Source organism: Lagenorhynchus albirostris, chromosome 3 (genome assembly GCF_949774975.1).
Source record: "Lagenorhynchus albirostris chromosome 3, mLagAlb1.1, whole genome shotgun sequence".
NCBI lineage: Eukaryota > Metazoa > Chordata > Mammalia > Artiodactyla > Delphinidae > Lagenorhynchus > Lagenorhynchus albirostris.
Genome location: NC_083097.1, coordinates 51,540,125 through 51,561,633, shown reverse-complemented (window position 1 = coordinate 51,561,633; position 21,509 = coordinate 51,540,125). Strand labels below are relative to the sequence as shown.

General features: G+C 42.1%; 1 protein-coding gene across 1 annotated transcript in view; it reads left to right on the top strand.

The window, feature by feature from the left end:
* Positions 1 to 9,940, top strand: part of ADAMTS6 (ADAM metallopeptidase with thrombospondin type 1 motif 6) — a 266,740-nt gene extending 256,800 nt beyond the window's left edge. Inside the window, exon 24 of the mRNA XM_060143008.1 lies at positions 6,843 to 9,940. Within this exon, the coding sequence (XP_059998991.1) occupies positions 6,843 to 6,952 (110 nt within the window). The 3' untranslated portion in view covers positions 6,953 to 9,940. The remainder of the gene's footprint in view (positions 1 to 6,842) is intronic.
* The last annotated feature ends 11,569 nt before the right edge of the window (positions 9,941 to 21,509 follow it).

The window sequence follows — 21,509 nt, the reverse complement described above, 5'->3', positions numbered from 1 at the left end:
CAGCTTCTGAATAGCACAAGGCACTCTGTCATCTAGTAGTTATTGCTGCCAAATAATGATTCATGGTGTGGAAAGATGAGCAGGAAAGGTGTGGTTAGTATACATTGGTTTACCAGACCAGGTTGTCTACCGGTTGTCTAACGGTGGCTTTGGCAGGTCTCAGTCTCCCTCAAGTACATGATTTTGAGAGAGCCTAAGCAGCTCCAGAAACCTCCTGAGATCCATGGAACAAAACAGCTACTGAATATGGGTTTTAAGATGGCTTCTGATGTATTAAAACCAGTGAAAGGAATGAATGGTGAAGGTCATTTGAACTGTGATTTCAAGGAGGTGAGGAAGACCAGACATTTTTGTTGCCAGTTTTTAAAATGGTCATAATCTACCTTAGCATTCAGGGTTATGTTCCCAACTGTCTGGTTTGGAGGGAACCCTGGATTTGCATTGGGATCAAAGCACCTCAATTTGACTGTGGGTGGCATCCAGGGAATAAGACTGAGTAAGAAGAAACCAAGAAAGCAAAGGAGAGAAAGAAGTGGCTTAGTCCATGGTAGGATGGAATCAGAATAAAGTTCCATAGTTGACACCACCTTGCTTCAAGGGTAAAAAGTCAGTGGACTGTTCCCACTGCAATGAATACTGTCAGGTTCCTAGGCAAAACATGTTATTTCATCCTTTTCCAGTTTGAATATGTAAAATATCAAGGACTCAGGTACAGTTTCATCAGGAAAAGTATGCTGAGTTCACATCCCCCGCCCCCAACTCCTGCACCACACATGCACATGCGCAGCCTTTGCCACCATTTCACTTCTCACCAGGCTCTGCGTCTCCATGGGCAGTTTGACAGAGGTACAGCTGGTTGTACTTTTGTAATCCAAAGGATAAACCTGTAGGTGAGAGTCAAAACTCTGCTTACTGTGCTCTCCCTCTGAATTTCAGAAAGAACTTACAGGCACAGAGAACATGCATTCTCCAAAGAAAGATGCTGAATGGTCCAACTTGGTCATGGAAGGCTATGTCCCTCTGTATCCCAACTCCTCCATTGATATGATTTAGGCAGGCTTGGCAACATTTTCTGAAATGGATACAGTTTATTTACAGAAATACAGTTGCTCTTATACTCCATGGATTAAGTCAAGCCATCAAAGTCACAATAAATCCCCATCCAATTGCATTCTAAATTCATAAGCCTATGTTCAGTGTATTTTGAAATCATGTCTTTTAGGTCAGAGTTTTGAAATATTAATGTAAAGCATCTGGGGAAAAACTCACTGGCACTTCAATGATAAGTAGATTCATGTGTTGCCTATGAAACAGGTTGTCTAATTTTATCATTCAACTCTACCAGAACCCAGATTACCAGTGAGATCCACTCCAGCATACCTGGCAAGTTGCTTAAGATTCTAATCATGGGTCTAGTTCACATCGTATGGCCTACGAGCTGGCTTTCAGCCCTTGATACATCCCTAAGCCTCTCTGAGAAAATGTAGGAATAGTCCATAAATTGTCATTCCCACCAGAAATCTCTAGCCTTGGATAAAGTGAAACTTTATTTTCAGGCAGGGAGGTGAGAGGAGATGTAAAAAAAGGAGAGACTAGTTAGGTCCACAAAATATTTCCTAGAAACCACACAGTAAGGACCTCTCATCCTTCTGATAGACTCTGAAGAAAAAAGGTAGAAAGAGTGTCTTGTCATTCTCCTCCCTAGAGAGTACTTAACTGGTACATGAAGTTAGTAGAAGAGAAAATCGGGCTCCTTCATCTTAAAATCTTTGACCCTGCTGGCTCAGATTCTGCTACTTAAAAAACAGTAGATACAAGTGTATCTGTGTGAAAAAAACGTGATAGTAAAGATCAAACCTTCAAAATAGATCAGTTACAAAGTGATTATGTTATTACAAAAAATTCTACTTGAACTAAAGGATTCCTTTCAGTAACTCTCCTAGTATAATTGTTTATGTGCAGATTATGTATTACTTGGGTATAGAGAAACCAATATTTAGATATTTTAGATATCAGCTAGAAATCATTACCAACTGAGGATCATTCAGAAATTCAATCAAAACATGTCTGTTATTGTTTTGATTTCAATGGGAAAATGTGATTTAATTTATGCACAACGTTTCCAGAATGGTTTTATCACAAATGTAACCTGTATTGTGTATTGGCTGAAGGGTAGGAATGAAAAGGCTATTTAATATTTTAAATGGGCTTTGGGGATGAGGCAGACAGACTAGTAAACGGTAAGTTTTATAATTAAGGCCTCACAACTACGTACATCAGCAAAATGTCAGTGAGTCAATCCAAGGGCTTATCAGGTTAGTCCTCTTTAAATAAAAAAGTGACACATGGGCTGAATGCACCAGTATAATTTAAAGTTTGTACTGATATTTTTAAGATTACACTCAGCTTTCTGTAATGATGGGGCTTTAAAACTTCTAGGTGTGTTAAAATGACCTTTCACTCGTGTAATTTTACAAAATCTAGGGAGAAAGGGGTAGTTGGAGAAATGTATTCAGGCTATTCTGAGTGCCCATGACCTAGAAGCCCCCTTTCAAAAAAAATTTACCCCTTCTCTAAGGTGGCAGAGCAAACCTCCTGATAAGGATGTCCCCAAAGACTGAATTACCAGGGCTATCAGCCAAGAATAAGAAGTATCGACAGGCAGAAACCTTTTTGCAGTAAGATGCCAAGAATGCTGCCAAAATAGAGTTTGGAGTCAGACAAACCTTAGTTCTGGTCCCACTTCTTAGACCAGCTGGCTGTGTGACCCATAGTGAGTTTCGTACGTAACCTTTTTGAGCTTCAGTTTTGCCATAAGTGTAAAGCTGACATTTTATATACTTAAAATGATTAAATGTATATAAATATGTAAAACTGCCTAAGGCAATGCCAGGCACATACGAAGCACTTGATAAATTATTTTTAATGTTATTACTAGATTAATCTCTCATGGAGTTAAAAGATCTGAAGAATGTAAGACCAGTCATTGGTGAGTAGGTTTTCATCACTCTGAAGACTGACTCTTCCAGTCTAGGCAGTCCCTAGACAGCAAAACCAAGAAGTAGGAATGGGACCTTCCTCAGGGCCCCACCTTCATGGGAGCCCCCTACACTCCATCAAGGCTGTGTCCTTGTATAGCCCAAGAGTCACCATTTAATATCTCATCAAGGCCCATTATCTTCTTGGCAATCCTCAACCCTGGATCTTCCCTCAGATCTCTCCCTACCTCATCATAATTTACCTGCTCTCTGTTAAAGTCTTTTCATTAATTTGCTTATGTGTGCCAATGAAGAGCCTATATATATTTTGACAGGGATCTCGGAGAAATAATACAGGATGGTTGTTCTCCGATGTGTTATTGGTAACAGTAACAAGAGCTGATAAACTGAGTGTTCACTCTGTGCCAGGGCCACACATGTGCTATAGGTGTTACTTCATACAAGCCTCACAACATCCTATGGGCTTCATTTCACAGATGAGGAAACTGAGATTTAGAGAGGTGAAGTCACTTGGCCAAGGACAAACAAATGCTGGGAGGAGGTAGTGCCAGAATTCACCCCCAGATCTGCCACCCCTCACCACTGGTGCTCTCAAGTCCTGGGACACACATAAGCAGTCCTTACCTCCCTAAGCTTGATCCTGCTCCTAGGGCCCAAATGAATTCCTGCTTTCATTCAAGTTACTTGGAGTCAGGTTAGCTGAGAACAAACTTAAAAGAGGTATTGGGACGTTCAGAGGGGGATACCCTGGCAGCTGGCCTCCAGCTGGCCCCTAGACTGGACACTGCTCTTAGCTGAAGGGCTGTGCTGGGGCCTCTGCATGCAAGGGAGGCTTCTCATTTACAGCACCTACCTAAGGAGCTGAATCCCTGAGTATTTAATAGCCTGAATGGGTGGATGGAGGGGGTGGTTGGAGGAAGAAATAATTTATGAATATTTTATTTTATTCATTATTTATTGTCTACTATTTAATCAGATTCTAAAGTCTAAATCCAAAAGAAAAATCTGTGAATTTTCTTGTATTTTGCTCATCTCAGAATTTTCCTGGTTCAGAAACTCTTCCAAAAATGGAGTAATGAATCTCCCAAAAAAGTTGTACCTCAGGAAATATTCTTCTTTGTTTTGTCTTCAAACTGACTTGTGTCTATAGGGCAGCATTTTCTCAGTAGTGATCTAAATATTGCATCCTTGTTGAGAAATTCAGAGCACAACTTACTCTCATCAGGTAGTAATAATAACTAATAGTGATAATGATAATAGTAATTCAGTATATTACACTTACTGAGAGCCAATGACCATTTTATGCACTGAGCTAGGTGATATCATAGGATACACATGCTACATGCGGGAGTGGGAACACTCATCTTCCCTATTCACAGATAAGAATGCTTAACCTCTTAGGCACAGAGAAGTTAAGCAATTTGTTCAGAGTCATAAAGTTCATAAATGGTAAAGCTGGGCTTAAACCCAGCAGTCTGGCTTCTAATTTTATTTCCTTGTACTATTAAAACAACCGGTCGTCCTCTATCCATTTATCAACTAAATCATTTTTATATTTTAGCAAAATAGACCAAAGCCAAAGTTTATTTGATACTTTAAGCAGTCCCACCAAGCCCTGTTAAGAGAGCATGACAGTGGTAGTCTCCGCTGGAGGGCTGCCCCATTAGGATGGTGATTTGAAATTAAAGATGAGTGATATGTGTCAGCTGTCCTCATCCTTTATGCTTAGCTTTTCTCATCATTTTAATGAATGCATTATCTGGACAATATATTCCTCTAGGTAACACTGATACAACTTTTTTTTCCCACAAAAATATTCTTAGTCTAAACTTTTTTTGGTTACTTTTCACTGGTCATGACAGAGAGGGGGAAAAAAATAACAGGTGATTTCCAAATTAAAATATATGGGGACTTCCCTGGTGGCACAGTGGTTAAGAATCTGCCTGCCAATGCAGCAGACATGGGTTTGAACCCTAATCCAGGAAGATCCCACATGCCACGGAGCAACTAAGCCCAGGCACCACAACTACTGAGCTTGAACTCTAGAGCCCGTGAGCCACAACTACTGAGCCTGTGCGCCACAACTACTGAAGCCCATGCACCTAGAGCCCATGCTCCACAACAAGAGAAGCCACTGCAATGAGAAGCCCGTGCACTGCAATGAAAGAGTAGCCCCTGCTTGCTGCAACTAGAGAAAGCCCATGTGCAGCAACGAAGACCCAATGCAGCCAGAAAACATTTTTAATTAATTAATTTTAAAATAAAATAAAATATATGGAAAAAATAAAATAAAATATATGGAGATATTTTCACCTAAAATTCAGGCTTGATTCACCAAATATCATCCAGTTTCTTCTTTTTTAGTACAAAGTTTAAAGAAATTTTTAATGTCTCTCCTACCTTCTTTCAGCCAAAACTTAAATTTATTGAAAATCTTAGTGTAGAAAGTTTCTATTCAAATTTCTGTTATTCTCTTTGTAAATCAAATTTCAAGTAAGGGAGTTCGATGGTGGCAGAACTTATGCTTTCAGAGGAGTAAGGGTTACAGTTTAAAATTTTCAGTCTTTCACCAAAAGAGCCTTGAAAGTGAGATCAATAAAATTGTTTCCTTACTTTTTAATAATAAGAACTGGAAACTTTCCCATTTCTTTGCATTTAATTTTCCATGTTTACCATATGGCTCATGTACCATGTACATGATCTCTTAGAACTTCAGTGGATTTCTGAAGCCAGGAAAAATAAACAAGGAAGCAACAACAACACTGTTACACTGAACATTTCCCAGTGTTCTGCCTGATTCTAATTACCTTAAACAGTTTACCCAGGATGCTTCAGTATAACCACCTGGAAAAATGAGGGTGGAACTTTAATTCTGGAAGGCAAATGTAATTACTAGATTTACAAAGTATTTTAAAATCCCCAGATAAAATTGAAGAGAGGACTGGAGAGGAATATCACTATTAGCAGTAGTGACGTTGTATGGGGTGGCAGGGGTTTCTGAGAATCAAAGGTCAGTCTCTTTTTCTGCAGTGGCCCCTCAGCCCCATCTTGTGCAACCAGCCTCAACGGGAGGTGGAGAAAGAATCATTTATTCACCTTCTGACTGCAAGAACAGCAGACTTCAACTGTGGCAATTCTAGTACTGAGGAGAAAACACACATAGGAAAAAAGAAGGCCATGTCTCACTTCCAAATTAAAAAAAGACATTTCTACATGTTTCCATAACCCACAGACTGCTGCCATTTGAGGCCAACCCCTCAAAGTTTTCCTCTTTGTCTAGTGTAGTTGCTGAATCTAGGCCACTGTCAGCAATCCTTTTCATTCACCGAGGCCCATCCCCACACCCCACAGATGCAGAGATTCTCCTGGGACATGTGTACTTTGGTATCAAACAATGCAACTCATGTTTGATTTTGGATAACCTTGCACTGCTGAATAAAATAACCCTTGAGAAAGAAGCAATAAAAGCGCTGTAAGAAAAATGACTCATGTTTCCAAGCTGTCTAAAGTGATCACTTATCCCAACAAATGGTAATTCTTTCAAGACACAGTGGGCATACACCATACTTATAAAAGTCTGGGAGAAAAGCCTTGCAATCATTTTTTTTTAATTTGTGTTAAAATGTATCAAAAAACTATTTCTGGTAGGGTGTACCAGACAGGGTATGCTTGAAAACAAAAACAAAAACCACATGGATGTGAAAGCCAAGGTGCACTGGCCCAAGGAGGCGGGATGGGGTGGGGGTGGGGGGGGGGTGGTCCTTGCTGAACATCCAGGCTCATTGTTTATGTACTTGTTTTTGTGCCTCTAATTGTTTTCCCTTTTCTGCCCTCACTCATTAGAGTGCAAAGATGTGAACAAAGTGGCTTATTGCCCACTGGTGCTGAAGTTCAAATTCTGCAGTAGAGCATACTTCAGACAGATGTGTTGTAAGACCTGCCAAGGACACTGACCCATGGAAAGCCAGAGAGAGCGCCTTGTCATTTCATCGTGGAAATGCATCCATCACAGAGAGCCACCCAGAGGAAGAGGATTGATGTCCTTGCAAATGCATTACCCTGTGGAAAACGTAACCACTGGTCAGCCCTAGCTGACAGGATTTCAATATTATTTTAACTTCTGTGAAGTGGGATTTTTTGATCCAAAGTGCTGGACACGGTATTAGGAGGGAATGCCAGATTGGAGAGATCCAAACAACACAGGGAGACTTGTTTACTGTGGAACGTTTGTGTTCTTTCGAGTAAATCCAATAGCCTGTTTACCTCCTTGGACCATTAAGATAATTTTTATTATGGACTTAGCAATGACACTGAATCCATTTGTATTTAAAACTGTTTAAAATGTAGCTGTTTTGACTTGGTCAACTATGGAAGTAAAGAAGATTCAGAAATCTTAAGTCATAGCTTAAAAATATTTACTATACTTTATCACTACAACAGCACCACGATTTAAATTCTAAAACGGGCTTTGAACTGTAATTTAAGGAGCAATTATAAATCAAAAGTAATGAAAGTTTGTATTATTTTTCTTCATTCCACTTAATTTCCTTAGGAATAATCCCCCTGTTCTGAACACTGCTGTGAGCCATATATCAACGATATTAAACTGAACAACAATGAAGGACTTAGTTTAAAGCAGTGCATCAGTTACTGCAGCTGTGCAAGTCTATAAATTCACTGCTAAAAGACTGTGGCTAACTTGCCATTGTGCAAGTGAAGCTGAGATTTCCATTAAAACTTTAAGAGAAAAACATTTCAATTTCATGCAGAAGCCAGACCTGGGGTATGGTAGAGACTGAAGTACCAGGCCTTTTGCTGCCATCACACAGGATGCCTCAGTTCTTATTTGAGTCACCCCAACTCACTTGTGTTTACATCCTCTCCAGCCACAGAACGGCTTCTGCCCTATTGGATTGTTGCATATGCATGTTGAGCTTGCTGAGATGATACCATGCAGAAGATAGACTGGCTCAGTGACAACCAGGCAGACCCTTTTGCTGACAATTATGATGGGTTCCAGATGTCCCTTCTTTGATATGGCAGAAGGGCATTTATTTATATGAGAACAAGTGTGTGTGTGTGCGAGCGCTTTTGAGTGTGTGGGTAGATGAGTGTGCTTGCACATAGATGTGCTATTTCTATGAGTTTTAAAGTAGGCAAGGGATAATAACCAAAGAAGAAAAACTCATGAAGACTAGAGATCATAAAGCATCATTTAATAGTCACTCAACCAAGTATTTTGTATTTTTTATGGATACTCTGAATGGCAATTAAATGTGAAACCCGATTTCTTGGGCAAGTCAAATTCTAGAATCAAGTCCACCTAAATTAAACTAAGCTCACATTTTCCCAGTCCACATCACACTCATCAAGAGATTTGACAGTGAGATTTTTAAAAAGAGAAAAAAAAAAGAGGGTACTTGCTTATATGAATATTTTGTACTTGAACACGTGCAGCAGGATCTTGAATGTGTTTTGTGTCCTACACATGAGTGCACCTTGCGACACCAACACCTCAAACTCAAACCAAACGGCTACTTTGTAAAGCTGCTACTTGCAGTTAAAGAGTACATTTGACTTAAATCCATCGCTGTGCTCTGAAACAACATGTCAGGTGTATCACATACACCATAACCTAAAGTGGTTGATTAGGTTTTTTCAGAAAGGGAGACTCACAGACTTCAAAACCAAACTGTCAGGTTTGCTGTGGACAGTCAGCACGGGACGTTCATTGCTCTGTGTGCTCAGTCGCCCTCATCTGAGTCTCCTCGCCTGCTTTCTCTCTCAGCACCACAGCTCATGTCCCTGAGTTTCCAGAGAGAGCGATTGACAGTAGACAAGAGTGGCCAGGACCCCAGTGTCTGCTGCCTTGGAAAAGACAGCCCAAGTGCCACCTCAGCCATCAGTGAAGGGCAGGCAGCCACAAGCAGCACGACCCCAGCACTGGCTTCCTTTGGCCCCTTGCAAAGAGCACTTAACTTGGTGCTAATGTGCCCTGGTGAAATAAAATAAGCGAACAAAAGATGGTTGGTTTCGCTGGCATTTTAGGCATAGGTTTGCTATCGGGATCTGCTTTTCTCCAACGTAAATATCAGCTTATGTTTTTATTTCAAACAGATTCCTTACATTACTGACTAAAGGCTACTTTTCCCCTCACCCGGGAACTAACATGGTGAGGGCCATACCCCTGAGTCCCGTGCAGCACCCCAACTGGTGCTAGAAGAGGAGGGCAGACATGTCCCTCTAGGGTGTGCAACGGCACCAAGACCAGGGGACAGAGAACTCCCGGGGACAGCATCAGATTACCTTTCTAGAAGGAACCAAACACAGGATGTGTAACAGGACTAAATTTTCAATTGGCCTTGAATTTAAACCTGAGTGAGGAAAAGTCATATTCCACAGCACATCACAGTACTGCTGCTACTCTGTTGTCAACCACGTGGCTACATGGTGCTCTATTCCTAAATGATGACAACAGGATTGTTGGCAGATGCTGAGCCACCATGGCTGGCCCTCCAAAATATATATAGGCTACTTAGGGAACCCCAAGGAAACTGGTACCCCGTGGCCGAGAGCAGTATCCGCCACTGGCATAAGACCCACCAAAAAAGGCAAGGTAAGCGTACCCAACGGACTCCTTAAAGAGTCTATATTTCATTAAGAATTTTATTATTTGAGTGAATGTCACATAGGTATCCTTAATAATACAGAATGAAATTACCTTTGTATTATTGCGATTAGTTGTTGCTTATATTTTATACTCAGTATTAATGTGGTACACTGTTACTTTTTTTTTTTGCTTTTGTAAATTATATTCTAATTTATTGCCATGTTTCCTAACACGTGTCCTACATTCAATCTCCTGCTTGTAATGAAAATGAAAAAGTCATTGTAACACTTGATGGAGTGAAATTCCACACCAGGCACAGATTTTTTTTTAACATAGATAATTTAGTAAAAATAAAATTCAGCTTGTAAGAATGATTCAGATGGAAGTTGTCTATTCCCTGAAAAGCTGGTGTTAAACTCACAATAGGAGGACTCTCTATCCCTTGCAATACCACACTACATTATCCAAATTTTCCAGGTAGTGTACAGGATTGCGATAACTTGTTGCATTCTTTTCTTTGGCCGCGCCGAGTGGCACGCGCAATCTTAGTTCCCCGACCAGGGATCAGACCCGAGCCCCTTGCAGTGGAAGCGCAGAGTCTCAACCACTGGACGGCCAAGGAAGTCCCACTTGTTGCATTCTTATTACCCTCCTCAGAGATTGCACCTACTTGTATTTCAGTAACATCTAAATGCAAGGCCTCAGTTATTTCTGGTGGGGCTATATCCCCAGATGCCACCAGCCAGCTATTCTAAGGCCAGAAAGGAAGTCCAGATTGGCCACTGCCACATACCTTCAGTCACAGGGCCCACAACTCTTTTGCCCCCTGCTTCTTTTGCCTTCCATGTAAATTCTTTAGCATAGAAGAGGACGCAAGATATTTCACTGTGGAAAGGGTGCTGAACAAAGAATTCATGCTTGAAGGGTTTTTCTACTCAGACTCAACTGGGAACAAAGAACATGATGAGCATACTTTTCTGCCTCCAGACTTTTCCTCTTAGGCTGAGCCGCTTTGCTGAACTGGGGGATACTATCATATGCAAAGGCAACTCAGCAGTTAATCTGAAGGTGTCCCTCCTGCATGCTTAGCTATTTGAGTACTTTCATAATGACAACTTCATCAATTACATAAGAAGATGTACAATGTCCAAACATGGTTGTGTTTTAATCCACTTACCCCCATATCCGTCCCCCACAGATTCAGTTGTATATATTAGAAGAAATCAAGTGAGGTGATTAGAAAGTCCTGGGGGGTACTTCCCCAAGGTCATCTTAGGAACCAAAAGTGGTGAAGTATTATGAATTCTTAGTTAACAGGAAGACCCTGGCACCGACTATTTTAACCTCCCACTGCATTTGCAAAGGGTAGTTCTGCCTAGGGGTGGGGGGGAGAATACCGAGAAACAAGGCTTACCTTAGCTTAGATTCCTCAGATTCAAGTCTATCTTTTCATCTACAGTTGTTTTCAAGCTTTTGGTTTAATGTTTCTCTCCCTGTGGGATATCTACAGGGCACTATCCTGCTTAGGGCTCTGACCCCAGGGACAGTCTGCCTTCCATTAAAAGATTTTGCCACTTCTCGAGGCCAGGTGACATTTTTTCAAGTAAATTAGGAAGAAAGTTGGCTATTGATCTCGGTTACAAAAATATGTGAATTTGTGTGGCAAGGGTAAGATTCATTACTTTTAAAAGAAGAGAGGAGAAATGTAATTCAGGCAGGAAAAAAAAAGTCATAGGCCAAGAGGACTGGAAAATTCTAAATAAGTGGTCACAGAAAAAAGATCACTGTCTGAATAAAAAAAGGACAGATTAACTATTTTTGCAATTCTGTCTCATGCATATCATCAGACTGTGTGGAATAAACTAACATGTTTTTAAAAAGAGCAGCTCTTCACAATGGTTTTGTGCCTTAAACTTCAAAACCTCAGGCTGGAACTTAAAAGGAAAATGGTCTGTTCTCCCATCTCTTTCTCAGAGGGTTATTTCTAGCATTGCTTGTCCCTCATTTCATCCACAGATGATATCTGAGGCCAGAAATGGAATAGTGGTTTGAGGGCTGGAGGAAACCAAGGTTACGACCATATTGTCTCTTGGTCAATGGCTTTCCTTAGCCCACTGAAAGCCTTGAGCTTCTTGGGTCTTGGTTTGGATACCTTCCCTTACAGAGAGGTTTCACATAAGAAGAGGCAAGTTATCACGCCAGCTCCAGGCCCCCTAGCAGTCAGAGTGCTTCTTCAGGTCAATGGCTCCAGAGTTGGTGGCATCCACCAGCCCAAGGCGGATATAATTCTTGGAGGGCCTGCAAAGGCAGTTGTGGATAGCAGGCTACCGTATGGGCCCACAGAACAGTAATTATGAGATGAGGCCCCTGAAATCCCAAGCAAAGGTGGCCAGAGGAAGTGCCAGTCTAGGGCCAGTCCATGCCAGGTGTGGCCTCTGTGTCTGGAGAGTGGCATCAGCCGCTGTCATTCATTCATAGCAGTATTTGCTGAGGCCCTACTGTGCCCAGGTTCTGTGCTAGGCACTTAGCATATGCTCTCTCATGGAATATTCTCTCAACAAAGCTATTGAGGACAATACTGTCAATCCCCATTTACAGATGCCAATACTGAGGCTCAGAGAGGTTGAGTTGCTAATAGTCACAGATCAATGAGGAAGAGTCACCTCTTTGACACACAGAAGGGAGCTGCCTGGTCTGCCTCTAGGACAAGGAAGCTGGGGAGGATGCTCCTCTACCAGAGAGAAAGTGACTCATCAGGCCAGAGGAAATGGGGTCCTCCTTCCTGGGAAGCAGTGGGCCTGAGGCCTTAAAAGGGGCCTCAGGGGACAGGGAAGGGTGAACTTTGGGCTCCTGTCTGGTAGGCGGTGGTTGGTGTTCACTATGAAAATTCCTATGTCTGGTGACAAAATTACAGTTGGAGACCAAAAGTGGTTTCTTTTTTTTAAACAGTATATATTTTTAAAATGTATTTATTTTATTTATTTATTTTTGTCTGCATTGGGTCCTCGCCTCTGTGCACGGGCCCTCTCCAGCTGTGGCGAGCTGAGGCTACTCTCTTCCTTGCGGAGCACGGGCTCCAGGCGTGTGGGCCCCAGCAGCTGCGGCAGGCGGGCTCAGTAGCTGTGGCACACGGGCCCAGCCGCTTTGCAGCCTGTGGGATCCTCCCGGACCTGGACCTGAACCTGCGTCCCCCGCATTGGCAGGCGGACTCCCAACCACTGCGCCACCAGGGAAGCCCCCAAAAGTGGTTTCTGAGCATGTGGTTAGAGTTTGTGGGAAGAGGAGGAGAAGGAAGGTCAAAGACATTGGAGGATGAACGGTGTCTGCAATGGCAGCAGCCAAACAACATGAAGGCTCTCACCTCCCCTGAAATGTCCTGTTTTGAATCACAGAGCCTGTCCCTGCCTGACAGCCCCCCACACCACTTCCAGACATGCCAGATGGCCTTGCTGACCTGCCTCCACGCAACTGGAGCAGAATGATTCCCGTGTTGGCTTTGGGGTAAGTTTTGAAGAAGAAAGGTGGGTTTCTGTCTGTTTCAGTCAGAGCAGGACCATCGGGGCTTGATAGCTCAGGCCATGGCATAGCTGCCAGCAAGCACATTCTTTGACCTTCTGTGGTGGGTCCACAGAGTGCAACCAGGTGTTCTTTCAGCCCATGCCAGAATGTATCGGCCGCCCAACTGGCCACCTGCCTCCACCCCACCGACAGGGCTTTGGCTGGCCCTCTACCAAACAGCTGTGCTGAGGGCCGCAGATGGCCGCCCACGCTTGTGCCCAGGCCAGCAGCTGCACTGGCCTGACAGCCTGGCAAGGTGGACCTCGTGTGCCTCTGCCCTCCGTCCTAAGTCCTCCCCAAGCCAGGTCACTCAAGGGGCTGGGGAGAAGGAAAACCAAAGCTCACATACACTAAGGAATTGCTTTTGTGGTCCAAAGGCAAGCAAAAAGCCCACTGTTCTCTTCCCCTTCCTTCAATATCATCAATTTTGGTATTTTATTTTTAATCATTCAAGTTAATCTGATATAAATGAATCAACATTTAGTTCCTGTTTGTCGAGTGTATTATTGTTAGAATAAAAAAATCTCCTGATTTTTTATTTTCTATGTATCTATACAAAGGCAAAGGAGGATGACGTCCCAAGTTCAAAAAGACAGCATGTACTTATTATCTAGTTAATGATAAGCATTGCTTAATATTTTGAAAAAACACCCACAGAAGTAGCTAAAATGTGAGTTTGATTTAAAATGGGTAGGAAAAAAAAAGTTGTCACAGCTGAACTAATTACAATAAAAAATAATTTGATTCAGAGTTTTAAACTTTAGAACAGAAAAAAAGTAAAATTGAGAAATTAAATATGTTTTATTTTGAGGTTTAAAAAAGGAAGTATATGTTGAAATTATGAAACAAGGTAATTACCTGGAGCCACATTTATCTTTTTTTTTTTTTTTTCACATTTATCTTTGAAGATTTTCTGATTGTAGGCTGGGCCAGGAAGACATTATTATCTGCTGTGCTCAGGAGCCAGGTCCCCACCAATGTGGGAAGCTCCTGCTGGAGGGAAGGAGGAGGGGACCAACTGTTTTATTTCTTCCCACATTTAATCTCAGTGGCAGAAACTGCATGTACCAGCTATCTCCTAAGTCTGGCTTTTAAAATCGATACATTAGAACTTAACTCTCCAAATGAGTGCTATTCCCTTCCATGTAATCACTGGAGATCACTCTGTACTCTTCTAAGAGCAAAATCACCACTCAAAACTGTCTTAAAATTGCTTGTTTAGACTATCTTCCAGGGTAAGATAGATTTTCACAAAAGTCCAAAACCGAATCTGGTGAGTAATTTGCATATAATCATTTTGGCTACAAAATCTTCCGTGCCTTATAAATTGACCCCAGGTGATACCACAAAAGCAATTCCAAACATGCTTTGAGTGACTTTTTTAAAGGATTTCACTCATTTGGGTACAAAAGCGCTGGTGTTTTGTCTAAAAATTATTGGCACTGCTGTATAATCCAATTTAAGACTGATAGAATACAAACTTTCACTAAATGTTGTACTATTTCCAATTCTAAAATTAGCTGGAACCTGGACCACCTAAACTGGCGTGTTATCTGTTAGGGAGAAGAAAGGTCTCTGACCTCTCAGAACTGAGTCAACCCTTAAATATAACAGACAAAACCACTGTCTCAGACCCTGGAGGTTAGCAAACAGCTGTCCTTCCAGGATTCTCCTTCCAGAGGGCTAATTAACCAAGGTCCGCCAGCAACACGAGCGAAGCTGCCGCCAACTGTGCAAGACCTGGTGCTCTGCTTCCTCACCACTGGGATGTGCCTTGATTTACACAAGTGTAAGTGTGTTCCATTCCTGTAGCTTGAGTCCTTTCCCATTTGCTTAAATGATAATTCCGAGATGAGCCTGTCCCCTGATCCTGAATTGGCCGGGTGTGGGGCTGACAACCCAGCACTGAGTGTCTTCTCCCTTAGTCTGCCTTTTTCTTAGAGTTTTCAAGGAAGTTGTTAATGATGTGTAAATAGATACTCAAATCTATGGGGCCGACTGCTGCTGTGAGGAACTCCCAGAGTGGCCTTCTGAAGAGGAGAGTTACTCCCTTATTCATTCAACTTTGAAGGGTGAATTTTCACCATGGGTTTTTATACAGCAGATACCCGTGTAAATATCAAGACACAAACCAAACTTTTGTTCCCAACATTTTTGCTGAAACATGCCTTAAAATCCACAATTTTTATACTTTTTTTCCCCCTGAAAGAACCAAATCATTTTAAATTCACACCTTTTCTTTCTAAACAGCTTCAAAAAGGCTTCTTGGGTGGCCAGAAATCCTTGTTCCTCAAAATTAGCAATGACAGCTATGGTCAGGGACACCGTTGGAGTCCATTGTCACTCCAAATCAAGAAGAAAACTTCACTTTAAACATGTTTACAACTCCCCCCTCCAGTAGTCTAACCAGATGTATCTTTTTCATCAACTTCATAATAATTCAATTGCTGATAATTGCCTAGGAGAAAAGCTCTGATAAGACAGATGGGGTCCCTTCAGGAAGTCCTAATGAAGAAAATAATGAGTGACTGTGTCCTTATTTAATGCAATATCCTTTATAAGAGTAAGGGGTGCTGAGAAATTCATAGTGTTTCCTGCACTGCTTAAGATATTTAATTCAATTTCTTTTTTGCTTTAGTCAAGAAAGTATCAACTTTGCTTATTTTGTTTTTATTTATTTTGAAAATTTTCAAGCATATGCAAAGAGCAGAGAGACTTGTTTAACTACTCCAGCCTTCCTCACCCAGGTTACAGCAGTTATCAACATGTGACCAGCCTTCTATCCATCTCTCCTCCTCTACTGTGGATTATTTAAGCAAAATTATTTCATCATTAAATATTTTAGAATGTGTCCCTAAAAGATAAAGACTCTTAAAAAAGACTACACTACTATTTTAAAAATTTATATTTTCATTGTAAAATTGCATTTGCTCTTTTTAAAACTACTGTCCCCAAACTTGAAGAAAGTAATAAAAATTGTATATACCACCTAATGAGCACCTATTGTATACTCTATTCCAGGCAGTATAGTAGGTGCGTTCTGTCCGTTATCTTATCATCATTATTACTGATTTTTGTCGAAGAGGAAACCAAGGCTGAGAGAGGTTAAGAGACTCATCTGCTGGCAAGTCGAGCCCAGCAGGACTGTGGAAAACCAGGATTTATGAGAAAACAACTCTGCCACCACCAGTGCCTATCCTGTTTCTCTGTTGCAAATCACATTTAGGAAGAGGAACATCCAGCATCCCTCTCTGCTTGTTGGTCCCAGAAGAGTGGTCCCAAAACAAGTAACTCCTGGAGAAAACTATCCTCCTTCTCTGGCCCTTCTTAGTTGCACAAGACAGTGTTGCCTTCCTGTAACTGCCTTGTTGCTGCAAATGATTTCAGCCATATTTTTCTTTACAATCAGCGAGTCAAAATCTACTCTAGTTAACGAAACTTCTCTCCAACTCCACTGCAAAATTTCTAACTGTAACCATACGTAATTAATAATTAATTGTAACAAACTCAACTGTGGAATAAAATGTGAAATTAAAAGTTATCTGTAGGGAAGTGTCAAGATGTCTGCAAATATATAGCTTTCAAAGAACTGAGTTTTTTAATGGGGGGAGGGACAGAGAGAGAATAATAAAACAAATATGGCAAATGTTAATAATTGGTAAATATAGGTGATGGGTAAATAGGAAGAAGAGAATTCATCTCTGTAGAATGTGTGTGCATGTGTGTGTATGTGTGTACGTGTATGTTCACGTGCACGTGTGTACGTGTATGTTCACATGCACGTGTGTACGTGTATGTGTGTGTTCACATGCATGTGGGGCGGGGGGAGAGAGAGAGTGAGAGGGAATGAGCAATGGTTTATTGATATCTTGGTCAAAAAAGAAAGCTTAGTTGGGCTTCCCTGGTGGCGCAGTGGTTGAGAGTCCGCCTGCCGATGCAGGGGACACGGGTTCGTGCCCCGGTCCGGGAGGATCCCACGTGCCGCGGAGCGGCTGGGCCCGTGAGCCATGGTCGCTGGGCCTGCGCGTCCGGAGCCTGTGCTCCACAGCGGGAGAGGCCACAGCAGTGAGAGGCCTGCATACCGCAAAAAAAAAAAAAAAAAAAAAAAAAAGAAAGCTTAGTGATCTAGTCTTTCCTTTCCTTTTTTCATCTTTCTAAGCAGGAAACCAAGTGAAGGGCAGGACTTGGAGTCACAAGTCTTTCATATAAGGAGTAGCCAGAAAGGAAAGCAACTGGGCTAAAACCCAATTCCTAGTCCTGGTCCAAAAATGAGTTTTTCTCAAGTTGGAGCAGTGGTTCGCAGACTTTCAGACTTCATGGACCAGTAAAATTTCAAACTACTTTGAAGACGGATGTAGAGTGGCTAACATTTTGCTTTGCCAAGCAAAGACATTTAAAAAAGTCTATCATTTACTATTGTCATAAAAGTACCTTTCTAAGAGAAAGTACATTTTAACCCCAAAGACATGAATATATTTCTCTTTAGCGGAAGTTACTACCTTGTTCTTATTTTTCCATTTAACATCTTTTTTCAAATAAGAAGGCTTTTAGCTGCAAGTATACAAAACTAAACAACAAGTGACTTAAACACTAAAGGCAGGGTAGTTCCAGTTCCAGATGGGAGTCCACTGTTCCACAGGGTCCTAAAGGACCCAGGCCTCCCCCCACCTCTCCCCTCTGCCTGTCTCCATGTGCCCATGGCTTCCCTTATCCACAAGACGGCCGTGGCAGTTGCAGGGGCGCATGCAGAAGAGACAGCTGCTAGCAGAGAGCAGAGGCTATTTCTGCTGGCGTGTCACCATCATGGAGAAAGAGTCTCCCAGAAGCTGCAGCGCATGGACCCTCAGGACTCAGCAGCCAGGACTGAGCCACACTCCATGCTCCAGCACCAGGGAGGCTGAGACGATCTGCAGCATCTTTGCATCTCTACTGAAGCTGCCTCTGCTACAAGGGTCAGGGATTGGCTGTTTGTAGGGACCAAGGGACAATATCAGGTCTCTGAAAGCCTCATCTGGGACTGAAGCCTGATATTTGGGAGCTCTTCACTTAGAGCTTCCCATGCTGAGGCCTGCAGTGCCTGCTGAGCATATATCCACAGTCTAAGAAATGCTTTATTTAGTTTCATCCAAGTTGAGAGCAGAGATTTATGTAATAACTCAAAAATCTTCCCGCATTGCAAGGGAGCCTGAAGAAACCTGGCCAAATGATACCATAGCTGTGCTGAGAAAAGCTTGAATAATCTCCCATCATTTCACCCCCAATTGCATGTGAACAATTACTCATCTTTATTAACTGCCTTATTGAATTATTCATGAAAGCCAAGGTATTCAGACCCACAGAACTGGCCTTCCTCTGCTACATAAAGGAAATTGTAACAGCTCCTAGTGAGAGTCATTAGCGTAATTAAAATGAACTTTTTACTCTCTTGACAAGCTGTGGAAAATGTGATAACCCACAGATAATTTTAAAACAGTGTTTTAGCCTGGAGCTGCAGTCTCTTTTGAGACATGTGCCATCACTGAAATTGTATAAAAGATAAATTACAATTTTGAGAAAAACTAAAGAAACGGATTTCCAGGATAAAATGACAGAATAAAACAATAATATAGAATCTCTCTTCCCCCAAACCAATAAAATAAACAAGAGGATTTTTAAAAGGACTAAAAAAAAAAAACCAACAACAAGCAAACAAGAGAGGCAGAATAATTTTCTGCTGTCAGTACCGAAAAATGGTAGCTGAAGGGAGGTCTTGTGTAGTCCACAGTTGACGCGGCATCTAACTTTGCAGCCACCCGTCGTCACTGGTACTCAGAAAAGAAGATGAGTACCAGTCACCTTTACTAATCCTAAAAATTCTTACTAATACTCTCAAACATGGGAAGAAGCAGACTGAGGGACTGAATGGGTGGCTCGGGCAAAAACAGAGAAAAGTCATCATCAGCAGAAGTCTCTGCTTACCGCAACTTCAGAGATAAGAAAGGCCACAATCTATGAAAAACAATATGGGCATTCCTCAAAAAATTAAGCATAGAATTACCATATTTTCCAGCAGTTTCACGTCTGGGTATGTACCCGAAAGAATTGAAAGCAGAGACTCAAGATATTTGTACACCCATGTTTATGGATGGCATTATTCACAACAGTCAAAAGGTGGAAACGATCTAAGTGTCCATTGACAGATAAACAAAATGTGATACATACATACAATGGAATACTCTCAGCCTTAAAAAGGAAGGAAATTGTGACACCTGTACAACATGGATGAGACTTGAGGATGTTATGGTAAGTGAAACAAGCCAGTCACAAAAAGACAAATACTGTATGAGATATCTAGAGGAGTCAACGTCACAGAGACAGAAAGTAGAATGGTGGTTGCCAGGGGCTGTGGGGAGGGGAGTGAGGAGTTAGTATTTAGTTGGAGTTTTAGTTGAAGAAACTGAAAAAGTCCTGGAGATGGATGATGGTGATGGTAGCACAACGACATGAATGTGCTTATGCTACTGAACTGTGTGCATTAAAATGGTTGTTGTAAATTTTATGTTTTGTATATTGTACCACAATTTAAAAAAGAAAGAAAGTCTACAAGGACTTGCTATCTCCTAAAGTACTGTGCAGATTTTGGGAAAAGATCCCAAGCCCACAGTATAGGGATATACTAGCTACATAAGTGTGTCACGATACAGGGCTGTGGTGGAATGTATTGTCCTTCCCAGCTGCTCCTTTACTTCCCCATCCTTGCCCTTTGCCCTGTGACTTAAGGTGGCCCCTGCTATGGAACAGAGTCTATTCCCTGCCCGTTGACTTTGGGCTTGGCCATATGACTTTCTGTGTTTAGCCAGTGGAATGTGAGCAAATGTGATATACTCTGTATCTTGGCCATTGGTGGTTGACTGTTTCTTTGTTCATCCTGCCATGAGATTGGCTTGTCCAAAATAGGCACTGCTTGGATGGTTTCCACTTTGGATGTTCACTTGAGTACATTAGAAGCACACATCCACACTAAGAAGAAGAAAATGTTGACGTGTTAGCTCAAGGGATCCTCTTTCCCTACCTGCTCTTCTCTCTGTAACCTTCCCCCTCGTTCCCCCCAGTAGGGGGGATGCTTCCTGAAAACATTGCCCTAGATGGAATGTTCTTTTCTGCCACATGCTTAGCTGCCCAATCTTGTGAGCCAGGTTCTAGCTGAGGGTGACTATTCTGAGATTCCATTGTGAAATATGTCTTCCTCCAAATTTATCTAGAGAAATGAAAACAGCCCATCCTTATGAGCTCATGGGAAAATCCTGGTGCTCTTGCCAGAGCATCAGAAGGGAAAGGCCATTGCTTCAGACAGACAGGGATGTCCAAACCTGGAGTGGAGGGAACGTTTTTCACTGCAGCCCCATCCCTCAGTGTGCTTCCTCAGCTCATATAAATGTACCCTCCGTTGTTCTTGGTTTTCTTCTTTACTCAATATTTAGAATTTTTCTACTCCTACTTGAGATGTGTAAGTTGCTAAATCCAGGGCAGATCCTTTCTTTCCCAATCTAATACTGCAGGAATTCTTGCCTGTTCCCTCAGTGTCTGCCCCAAATAGGTAAAGTTATGAGAGCGGCTGCCGCTCTCAAAGTGCAGGCCGCTGTCCCCTGGGCTGTGGAGCAGACAGAGGGAATGAGAGAGGGGTTTTGCTAATAAGGCCTGTGGCAGAAGCCCGGATGCACACACTTGCCAGACAGAAAATAGCCCCAGATGATGATCTCAACTTATTCTTGATTGCTGCTAATTTCTAGTTGCTGTACTGAACACAGAGTTAGAAACAGTCTGTGCTCGGAGGGTTTGCAGTCTAAGCTGCCAGTGTTGTGCCCTGTGCGCGAGGCTGGTCAATAAGTATCATTGGGTGAGCCAGAGGTCTTTCGGGGAGGAACAAACCTGCTCCCTGAAGAGTTCAAGTACTCAAGTCCAAGAGGAGAGAAATGGGATTCCACCAGAAGTCAGTCTGGCCTGGATGAGAAGTAGTAACAAAATGATAAATAATCATGCCTGTTTATGAGCAGGGAGCTTTTATGCCACAAGACTCAGGTACTTCTGAACATAGCTCCTGCCCCTGCCCAGTGGCCTCAGGAAGCTTCAAGGGACAGAATCATCCCCATTTTTGAGAAGGAGAAGTTGAGTTATGGAGACATGAGTCAGCTTTTCCACGGTTGTATCATACAAATAGCCCCCGTGTTCGTTTCCTGCCTACCAGCCAAGGGAGACATTTTTCAAACCTCTCGCCTCCTTCTCAGGAGTTCTTGTGATGCAGTGTCACCTGTCAAACATCCAAAAAGTTCTACAGCCCAACACAGTTTGGCTTCAAATTCAAG